Raw genomic sequence first — 12,015 nt, forward strand, 5'->3', positions numbered from 1 at the left:
AACATAACATAACATAACATAACATAACATAACATAACATAACATAACATAACATAACATAACATAACATAACATAACATAACAGCATAGCATAGCATAGCATAGCATAGCATAGCATAGCATAGCATAATGAAACAATAAAATATAATAAAATAAAATATAACAACATAACATAATATATATAAATATATATATAATAAAATATAATATAATAAATTATATTATATTATAATAAAATATAATACAATAAAATATATAATATAATATTTATAATATAATAATAATATTTGTATAAAATACAAATGGTAAAAATTAGGTGAAAATAAATCTTTCAACATATATATATATATATATATATATAATGTTGAAATTAGCCTTTTTAGCTTAAAATAAAAAAATACATAAAAATGCCACCCGCATCCCTTGATTTGAGGTATACAGTCATCAGTGGAAAAAGTCTGGACAGCCTTGATGTATGGGAAACACTGAATATGTTTGCCTAGCAACATGGACAGTGTTAGCGTGTATGAAGGAGTATTAAGGAGTACTAAAGGTACGACGTCTTTGGACGCCTATCACCTGTGGCTGATGCTTTTGCAGCCTTCAGCCTCTGTGCAGGTCGGTGTGGTAATAAGAACCTGTTAAAAATTAACAACACTTAATTTTAATGACCCTTTTTATCCGGGAATGTAAGGCTTCTTTTCCTTGTCATTTTTTTCCAGCGTGGTATTACCGTCAGAAGCGAAAGTGTACTTTTCACAACCGACACACACAAACAACCTCCTACACTCGCAGCTGCACTAAAAAAGCAGTCAGGGGGTTGATTGCCTTGCTTAAGGGCACCTTGACAGTAGGAGGAGAACATTACTCATTCTATTTCCACGCTCAAATTTTCTTTTGCAAACATTTCATCATACGTTGTCCTCCCTATTTCACCTCCAGCCAGTCAGCCTTTTAGCGCCGATTCGTCACAGACAGAAAAACACAGCCTGTTATCAACTCCATATCTCTCCTCAAGGGACAATACCATGCTAATGAACGCTGGGTACACTTTAGGGCACTCGATGCGCAGCTTGGAGAATGACTCAACATACAGCTATTAGTCCAAATAGCCCACGGTTAATCGTGGTCACCGTTCGGGGCCGCATGAGGGCTGCTGGCACAGGGGAGTTGTGGTTCATTGATGGAATTGATTGGAATAGCTTGCATAGCTTACCTGTGACAACACTGGGGATTTTTGTCATGAAGCTTTTGACCGTTCTGATCGGAACGCCTTCCGTCTCATCCTGGATGTGAGTGATGATGTCTTCAATCTGCAGACGGACGTAAACGAAAAAGAGGCTGTTAAATTATCCATGATAATAATGTAACATACTAAAATGCGTCACCTTTAGTTACCCTTCACTTTCTTGGTGATGTCATTCATTTTCATACTTGTCAATACATCCAATTTTAGCTTTCACAACCACTGGTACGTATTCATTCATTCATTTTCTAACGCTTTTTCCTCACGAGGGTCGCGGGGGGTGCTGGAGCCTATACCAGCTGTCTTCGGGCGAGAGGCGGGGTACACCCTGGACTGGTGGCCAGCCAATCACAGGGCACATATAGCCAAACAACCATTCACACTCACATTCATACCTATGGACAATTTGGAGTCACCAATTAACCTAGCATGTTTTTGGAATGTGGGAGGAAGTCGGAGTACCCGGAGAAAACCCACGGGGAGAACATGCAAACTCCACACAGAAATGCCCAAGGGTGGGCAATTGAACCGTGGTCGCCTAGCTGTGAGGTCTGCGCGCTAACCACTAGACCGCCATGCCGCCCTCACTGGTACGTACATATACCGTAAGAAAAGACTGTCTTGTCTTGTGCATAAATTAAATTAGCGTGAACATACCCTCATCATAGAAAATGCAAAAAGATAAGCATATGACGCAGCTTTCAAGCTAAAAGCAATCGAGCTGTCCCATAAAGAAGGACAATGACTTCGATGGCTTCAGTTCAAAGGAGGAAGATGAAGATGGCTTACCGTGATTTTTTACCAGTATGTTCTTTTACCAGACCTGTTTTACCAGACCTGTTATACTGTGTTGCTAGCGTGTTGTTAAGATAAGACAAGATAAGATAAGATAAGATATGCCTTTATTCGTCCCTCAGTGGGGAAATTTGTATTGCACAGCAGCAAGAGTACAGAATCAGTTAAGCAGTACAAAATACACAATATAGTAAAATAAACAATATAAACAACCCAAGTAGGGCGGCACGGCGGCCGAGTCGTTAGTGCGCAGACCTCACAGCTAGGAGACCAGGGTTCAATTCCACCCTCGGGCATCTTTGTGTGGAGTTTGCATGTTCTCCCCGTGCTCCGGGTACTCCGGTTTCCTCCCTCCAAAAACATGCTAGGTTAATTGGCGACTCCAAATTGTCCATAGGTATGAATGTGAGTGTGAATGGTTGTCTGTCTATATGTGCCCTGTGATTGGCTGGCGACCAGTCCAGGGTGTACCCCGCCTCCCGCCCAAAGACAGCCGCGACCCTCGTGAGGAAAAAGCGGTAGAAAACGAATGAACAACCCAAGTAATAACAAAATCAACAGTTTTCCCAGAGTTATATACAAATACAATATGTATATATAATATGAAACGAGATGAGATACATAACCAGTCTATACACTGAGATCTTACCATTACCATGTTGCTACCATGTTTTACTGCCGCATCACAGGCACCGTTTGTGAAGACAGTTATATTATTATTCTTAAGTTATATTATTAAAACTTTGAAAAATCTCCCTGTGTACCGTCTTTATTTGTAAATATGTTTACATGTTTTAATAAGGGCACATGCGGCTTATATATTATTATTATACAGGTGCGGCTTGTGTATGTACAAAATCGGTTTTCCTCTAAAAATGTAGTTTGTAAGGCTTATTATCAGGTGTGCTCTATAGTCCGGAAATTACAGTATATGGCTTGTATATTTCCAAATACAAATGACAGGTATGACAGGCAAAGTCAAATATTTGGACCATGTGACTATTATATAATATGCACGTATGATTTAACTACATGTCCACACCGCTTCTTTACACAGATGCTTTTTTTCCACTGGTGGCAGCATGTGGGATGTGAGAAGTTGGTTGCTTTGGATACATAAAAAAAAAATGTTTTTTTCCTTTTTTTCCCCACAATGTAACTGAAGAAGCCAATTAATAAGCGAGTATTTTTAGTGCAACACAATCATTTCACTGTGCAGTCGTCCATGTCCTCCCGCCAATCATTTTTTCCATGATTTCAGTTATGTGACAAGATTTATATTTATATTTACGTGTGAACAACACAGACACCCACACTGGGTCAACAGCTTCACAACAGAAGCGCTGGAAAGCGTATAAGAAAAATAAAAACAGACATTTATTAGTATGTTTCATACAAAAGGACCCCCTATTGGAAAGTCCATGTAAAAAAATCCATATAAAAATGATGAAAAATGATGGACACAACAGCAACCAAAAGCACATCCAGATATTTCCAACCAGTTTGGCAACTCCAAGTGAGAATCTTCAGTTCCGACCACGGTGACTCCCGTCATCCGTGTTAGAGGAAGACTTCCTGGCCGTCTGCCATTGGCTACCGCACACAGCCGTGATACCATTCCGACAAGACTTGGCCGGTGTTATGAGCAGCTAGCAGGAATTTCTAAAAGACCTCTGACCTAATTATTGTTGCCTTTTTGAGCACAGGATGTTCTGTCCGTGTATTGCATCTCCGCTCCAAGTCGGATCATTATGGCGGGATGAAACCATGAGAAGTAATGTCTCTGTTTTTAAATTGCCTTTTATGTTCAGCACAGTAGATGCACATTTCATCACGTAATCACATGAATTCCAAACCCCGCAGGGCACAGAATAAACTTGTGAAATTACCATAATAAAATTGTATTTGTCAAAATCCTCACCTAAAGCTACAAAACATTACATTACAATACAATACATTTACATAAACACATCACATTCTACTCTTCATTGTTTGTAAACGTCGTCTGGAGTCAAGATATCAACCAAAAGCTACTATATCTTTGTACGATTAGATATACAGTATTTTCCGGACTATAAGTCGCACTTTTTTTCATAGGTTGGCTGTTCCTGTGACTTATACTCCAGAGCCACTTCATTCTTTCATGCATTCAGCCAATCACAGGGCACATATAGACAAACAACCATTCACACTCACATTCATACCAATTTGGAGTCACCAATTAACCTAGCATGTTTTTGGAATGTGGGAGGAGCGTGCAAACTCCACACACAGATAGCCGAGGGTGGAATTGAATCCTGGTCTCCTAGCTGTGAGGACTGCACGTTAACCCCTCGTACGCCATGCAGCCCTCTCCAGAGCAACTTATAAATAAAAAACGTGTTTATGTTACATAAACACTGGACACCAGGGGTCTCAAACACGCGGCACATATAGTCACATTTATACTCTTTTTATTCACAACACATTGCGCAACTGTAGGGTCTTGAGACACATGCTAAATCGCAAACTAGAGAGCTAGCGACCTAAACGGTAGCCTTCAAGTTATTTTCTTTAAACTTAAATAGCCAAAAACTTACCACTTCCACACGGATAGGGAGGATAACTATTAACAGTTATTTAACCTTTAACATGAACATTAATCAAACGTAATAATTTTTTCTGGGTACATGATACCATACAGCATCCATATCAAACTTGCGCGGGCCGCACTAACATTAAATTTTCATATCAAGGCGGGGGCCTCAAACTAGTGTCCTGCGGGCCACATTTGGCCTGCGGGCCGCATGTTTGAGACCCCTGAAGTAGACGAAGAAAAAGTCGAAGAAGAACATATTTGTATATTTTAAAAATCCAATTGGGTTATTATGTTGTCAAATACCCGGAATACGAATACCCTAAACATAATACCCTGCAAGGTACTTGGGTGGATGTTTGAGTTGGACACAACATAGTGTACATCTATCCACAGAGCAACACTGATCACTTTTGCATTGATAAATTCCACAGCATGCCAATTAGCCTGGGCAACCGCAAAGATCTATTTGTGGGAGAAGTGACTGACAAGACCACTGTGGCTTGTTTCTGAAGGTAGGTAAACATCCTGCTGGGAGAAAATGTCAGTGCGGGCCCTCAGGGACGGGGTTGACTGCTCAGACGTACATAGTGAACAGACGCTGACAGAAAACAACGGACACACGCTTATTAACAATTATGTCACCTATTTATTTAGTGTGGAAACACTCGGAATATTTTATGTGTAAATTCCATGCATGATCGCTTTGTTGGCCTTTTGTAAAGGTTGCAACTTCGGGACCGAAGAAGACGGATGAGAATCTTTGAATAGTCACTAAAACTCATCATTTTAGTTGGATAATAATATCAGATTGTTTCAGTTCAAAGTCCTGGCATGTAAAGTAGAAAGTTGTCATCACACCTTGATGACAACGTCAAGATGACAGACAGTCTGGAAGATCTGGAAAGTTTTATCCTATGCCACAAATAAAGAAATCTAAGCAAGGTTGTAAATAATGTGAAAACTCAAAATACTAAATTTTTTCATACTATGTTAATGAATATAAAATCAGTAAAATAACCTCTCAACAGGACAAAATCAAAGAAATCGAAAAAGCCTTGAAAAAGCAAGGATGTACAAGTTACTTAAAAAAAAAAAAAGAACATTACTTAAAAAGTGCACTTCAAGTTCTGAATACTCAAAAGTCACTTATGTGTAAAATATATTTTTTTCTCATTCGGTAATCACTGAGCTAGGAGGCACAGTGACAACATTATGTGTCCCTGAAGCCCTGGTCTAATTTCAAGTCAAGTCAAGTTTAATAAGCACGACTATGTACTACTCTGCTTATGGAACACTAACATATAAAAAGTACTGCATGGAAAACAAAAAGATTCTAAGTTATGTGAGCAAAAATGTCATATAAATATATCAAATATATGAGATTAATCACGGTTTTCAAATTAATTAATCATGATTAATCACCATTATGTCTGAAATATGCCAATTTTTACTGTATTTTACGTAAAGAAAGATAAACGACAGGACACAATTGTGTATATTTACATGTATTAATTTGTGTATTGACAGCGTTGTATTCCAGTTCATGTGGATTTGGGCACGTTTTATGCATGAGAGGACAAATAAAAATATCAGATTAATCACGGTTTTCTAATTAATTAATCATGATTAATCACCATTATGTCTGAAATATGCCCATTTTTACTGTATTTTACGTAAAGAAAGATAAATGACAGGACACAATTGTGTATATTTACATGTATTAACTTGTGTTTTGACAGCGTTGTATTGCAGTTCATGTGGATTTGGGCACGTTTTATGCATGAGGGGACTAATAAAAATATCAGATTAATCATGGTTTCTATTTAATTAATCATGATTAATCACCAAATTAAAAAAACATGCTATGTTAATTGGCGACTCCAAATTGTCCATAGGTATGAATGTGAGTGTGAATGGTTGTTTGTCTCTATGTGCCCTGTGATTGGCTGGCCACCAGTCCAGGGTGTACCCCGCCTCTCGCACAAAGACAGCTGGGATAGGCTCCAGCATCCCCTCGTGACTCTCGTGAGGATAAGCGGTAGAAAATGAATGAATGATTAATTACCATTATGTATGAAATATGCCAATTTTTACTGTATTTTACGTAAATAAAGATAAATGACAGGACACAATTGTGTATATTTATATGTATTAACAACATTGTATTTCAATTCATGTGGATTTAGGCACATTTTATTCATGAGGGGACAAATAAAAATGGACCGGCCATTTTTAGCGTTGACCCGATGCTGGATAATTTAATTATTATAATAATAATTAAATTGAAAAATTAAATAATTATAATAATAATAATTTAATAATATGCTCAGATTGTGAACATTATAATTAATATAATGTTAATCTTCCCATAATACTAATTATTTTCCCTGATAATTAGCATTCATAGACCGCCATGATATTAATGGTAATGCCGCATTCAATTGAAAAATATTGAAAATTATCTTTATACAAGCGGGGGTAATAGCATTAGCATGCCACCCATAAAAGGTCAAACAGTCTAATAAAAAAAAAGGATTTCCATCAAGTGTGTGTGTGTGTGTGTGCACGGAGACACATGGTCTCAAACGCTTTGCACACACCAAACGAATTAGCATTCATCCAGAGTGGGCGTAATGACTCACAGAGGAGACGGTGATGGTCTTCCTGCAGCAAATACAGGTTTATGTGTGAAGGTCAAATGCCAAACGTCGTCATGATGAGTCTTACTGGTTTCGGCCCAGTGCGCCTGGAAGCAGCATGGGGATGCGACTGTTAATGGAAGTGTAATGACAACAGGATGGCTTTTCCACACTTGACTGCCGCTACGTTCCTGCCTGACAAGCCAGGCGACATCGTCCCAGATAAATTTATGAGACCCGTCACAACTCCTGACCACCGAGGAAGTTCATGCCACTAAAACAAATTGCATCGGTTTTTTTTTTTCCCCACAGCTACGGCCAATCAAAAGATGATCTAGCGACATAAAATTGGTTAGGGACCAACCGTGATTTTCCTTCCCATGGCTAATGTACTTAACCATAAACGGTCTACACGTTTGCCTTCGCTTCCGTTCTACGTCACATCGATATGCGTTGTGGCGCTGAGTGGCGCATACCTTAACGCAATGCAGCATTTTCCTCAAAGCGCCATCCATTATCATCCTATCTGAGCTGTCTCGCAGCCAAACAATGCATGACTTACTCACTTTCTGACATTTAATGAATTCCAACTTTCTGACAGGCTGTTTACTCCCAACCTTGCAAGGCAGCTAATTACTGGCTCGTCAAGCAAGCATTTAGTGATGGCACTTTCTTATTTGTTCATCTGTGGAATGTTTATCCAATCCCCTTGTGGGGTTTATTTTCCTCTTAAAAAGGACCCGGACATCTAGCCTCTGTTGAAAGGACGTTAGGTAGCATTTGTTTTGTATAAAACTACCCAATCCTATTCCAATGCAGTACTATTAAACCGGTGTGACACTGGATTGAACATTTCTGGCACTCATTCTACCGAGTTAGGTATGTATTTAGCTTTTTCTTGGGCTTTTTTTTGCAGCTTCTTTGATATTATTGCCAAACAAGTACAGCGGCCATGCCTATATGTGGCATAAGAAGATACTGAATATAAGATAATAATAATAAGATACTGTATATACGTATGTAGTACATCTAAAATGCTGCTTATTACAGTACTCTTCGCCTTCCATCACCACCAGTGAATAGCGAAAAAAAAGTTTGCTCCCCTTCCCCCTCCAAAGCCTCCTGCTCGCTTGATGACATTCTACTCCAATTTCAGCTCAACATTTGCAATAAAGGTGATTGTTGACAAAATGAATGTGGATTTTGACAAAAAAAAAGTTATCATTGAAGCATAAAGACTTCATTCATTCATTCATTTTCTACCGCTTATCCTCAGGAGGGTTGCGGGGGGTGCTGGAGCCTATCCCAGCTGTCTTCAGGCGAGAGGCGGGGTACACCCTGGACTGGTGGCCAGCCAATCACAGGGCACATATAGACAAACAACCATTCACACTCACATTCATACCTATGGACAATTTGGAGTCGCCAATTAACCTAGCATGTTTTTGGAATGTGGGAGGAAGTCGGAGTACCCGGAGAAAACCCGGAAAACATGGAAACTACACACAGAGATGGCCGAGAGTGGAATTGAACTCGGGTCTCCTAGCTGTGAAGCCTGTGTGCTAACCACTGGACATAAAGACATAACCATGTAAAAATTGTAATAGTTTGTATTCTCTAAATTTTATTGTATTTTTTATTGCATTTTTATTGCATTTTATTATTATATTTTATTTATCACATATTTATACATTATTAACAATAACTTTCTGTCCTAATTTCAAAGGATTTTTTTTTCCAAAATGTGTGGGGCTGTGATTGCCAAGTCACAGGGACCCCTTTCAACCATATTTTGCCATAAAATAATTTTAGTATGTAAATTGAAAAAAGTTTACTTTATTCCCCATGTGGAAAATCACTTTAAAATCTGAAAGAATGATTCCCAACGGATTATGCTTGACCTAAGAAGCTTGCTGTATTTTCACATTGTGCTCCAGCTTGGTCAGTTTGCGGCAGAAACATTGTTATGCAGATATTTTTGATCCATTTGGGTCAGCTGCATCAGACCCGGCTGAAGGCAATAACAATATTATCATATTATGTTGACTCCATACTGCTCAATCAACCAAATATGTTGTTCTTTTGGAAAAAAAAGGGTATTTCTGTTTAAAAATAGGTCACAGAGTTGATATGGAGTTACTGATTGCTGTCTGGCCGAATACGAGAGCACGAATATGAATTGAGGCCAAAGACTCCCTGGGCAATAATCGATTGGGAGAAGTTTTCACTGCTCCCAGCAAGGGATGCCACAACATGGCTGACCTCGCATCTCGGAGCCAAACACATCCAATACCTGGCAGAATGTGAGTAATCATCACGCAGGGAGACGCTGATTATTTTCTTTCCTCCGTGCTCACTCAAGGGAGTCCAGCCGTCCGCTGTGCCTACAGCGACGTGTGTCATTACCGTGAAATCTAATAACATTTCAAAGCGTGTTCCCGTAATGAAACTAACACGATGAATCTTTCCATCTTCATTTGTTATAATGATTCCGGCTTAATGTGACGTCCGGGTTTCTCGTTTAGCTGTCCTGACGACAACTACAGGGCAACGTAAAAACGTTTGGATGTGTTCAAATTCAGAAACTAGTTTTCCCATAGAACGTAATCGAAACCGTCAATGCTGCAACACTTCAAAGTCATGAACTGACATATACGTGTAAAAAGACGTCAACCACTAAAAGGCCTGACATCTATGGGAAGTTGAGCTCCATCCTGGCACCCCCCCCTCCCTCTCACAGTCATCTTGAACGCACAACAGGGAGGACAGAGAAGCGAGAACAAGGCCGGAGGCCAGCCTTATACATCAGTAGCCTCTGAAGAACCAAAGAACTCTTTGGTTCTTCCTTTTCCATGTCTTCCCCTCGTGTCTTTCGTACGAGAGCTTGAAACATTTGAAACTATTGCAGATGGAAGAGAAACCGCAGGGGTGGATCTGTCATTGTCAGTGAGCTGCCGACACAGTCGACTGATATACAATCTCTATTGTGAAGTATAAAGACAATCCTATGTAGTCTCGGTGGCTTTGTTATAAAACAAGAGGTCGCCAAGCACTCATGTTGTTGACATGGAGAGGAAAACTTCAGGGGGATTCAGCAGAATTGCAGCATTACGGCTCCAACAGAAGATCCACAGAAGTAACATTTTGATGACTCTGGACTCGATTTGACAATATCATCAATGACAGCCAATTCGACTTGACTCCTACAGAAGATCAACAGAAATAACATTTTGTTGACTCTGGACTGGACTCGACAATATCATCAATGACTTCCAATTTGACATGAATCCTACAAAAGATCCACAGACGGAACATTTTGATGACTCTGGACTCGATTTGACAATATCATCAATGACTTCCAATTCGACTTGACTCCTACAGAAGATCAACAGAAATAACATTTTGTTGACTCTGGACTGGACTCGACAATATCATCAATGACTTCCAATTCGACATGAATCCTACAAAAGATCCACAGACGGAACATTTTGATGACTCTGGACTCAACAATATCATCAATGACTTCCAATTCGACCTGACTCCAACAGAAGATCCACAGAAGTCAAATTTTGATGACTGTGGACTCGACAATATCATCAAAGACTTCCAATTCGACTCGACTCCAACAGAAGATCCACAGAAATAACATTTTGATGACTCTGGACTCGACAATATCATCAAAGACTTCAAATTCGACCTGACTCGGATTTGATGCTGATGACTTGAAAATTTGGATGTTCCCTGAAAATCTATCAGGTTGAGGAACAAGTTGGGTGCTGCAGCCTATCCCAGCTGTCTTTATTTTATTTTCATTCATTCATTCATTTTCTACCGCTTATCCTCACAAGGGTCGCGGGGGTGCTGGAGTCTATCCCAGCTATCTTTGGGCGAGAGGCGGGGTACACCCTGGACTGGTGGCCAGCCAATCACAGGGCACATATAGACAAACAACCATTCACACTCACATTCATACGTTTTTGGAATGTGAGAGGAAACCAGAGTACGCGGAGAAAACCCACGCATGCACAGGGAAAACATGCAAACTCCACACAGGGATGCCCAAGGGTGGAATTGAACCCTGTCTCCTAGCTGTGAGGTCTGTGCGCTAACCACTCAACCGCCGTGCCACCCTTATTTTATTTTATAAAATAATTTCCCCCATATGGGAAACACCATATACAGCAGGTTGTGTTAGCTACACGTGCATGGCTTCCATCGTGCGTCTGTTCTTGTCGGTGCGGAGACTGGAAGGTCAAAGAGTCAGAGCGGTGTGTTCTTCCAGCACATCGTGCAACAAAGCCAAGCGTTAACATCCTCAGAGGTCCAATTAGAGAGGAGATGTGGAAGCTGTTTGGCCACACGACGTTCCCTACTGGAATACAATTGCAACACCTGACAGAGAATTTATTCAGCCCGGGTGGAAGCAGGAAACATGATACACATATTAGAGGTATACTTTGTATTTCACTGCATTAATAAAATTAATTAAAACTTTTAACATTTCACTTTTTTTTTTTAAATCATAGACTATTTTAAATGTTGTCATCTAATCAAAACAATCTCTTGTTGGATTATTAGGCATTAAAGTCACTTTGTTCCATCCTGATTTTCAGATCCCTCCAATCATTTTCCGATAAAAATAGTTCTACGACAGATCAAAATGTAATGAAAGCTGAAGGATCTCATCTAAAGCTCTTACTCCACGCTTTGAAACCGACTCTGGCTCTGCGTTATTAATAAATATGACCGTTCATCAA

General features: G+C 39.6%; 1 protein-coding gene across 1 annotated transcript in view; it reads right to left on the reverse strand.

Moving 5' to 3' along the window:
- The window catches only part of LOC131136024 (regulator of G-protein signaling 6-like), a 61,136-nt gene that overhangs the window by 17,574 nt on the left and 31,547 nt on the right, over window positions 1-12,015 (reverse strand). The window contains exon 3 of the mRNA XM_058082487.2: window positions 1,217-1,313. Within this exon, the coding sequence (XP_057938470.2) occupies window positions 1,217-1,313 (97 nt within the window). The remainder of the gene's footprint in view (window positions 1-1,216; window positions 1,314-12,015) is intronic.

This window comes from Doryrhamphus excisus, linkage group LG11 (genome assembly GCF_037039965.1).
Source record: "Doryrhamphus excisus strain RoL-2023G ecotype Guam linkage group LG11, RoL_Dexc_Guam_v1.1, whole genome shotgun sequence".
Taxonomy (NCBI): Eukaryota; Metazoa; Chordata; class Actinopteri; order Syngnathiformes; family Syngnathidae; genus Doryrhamphus; species Doryrhamphus excisus.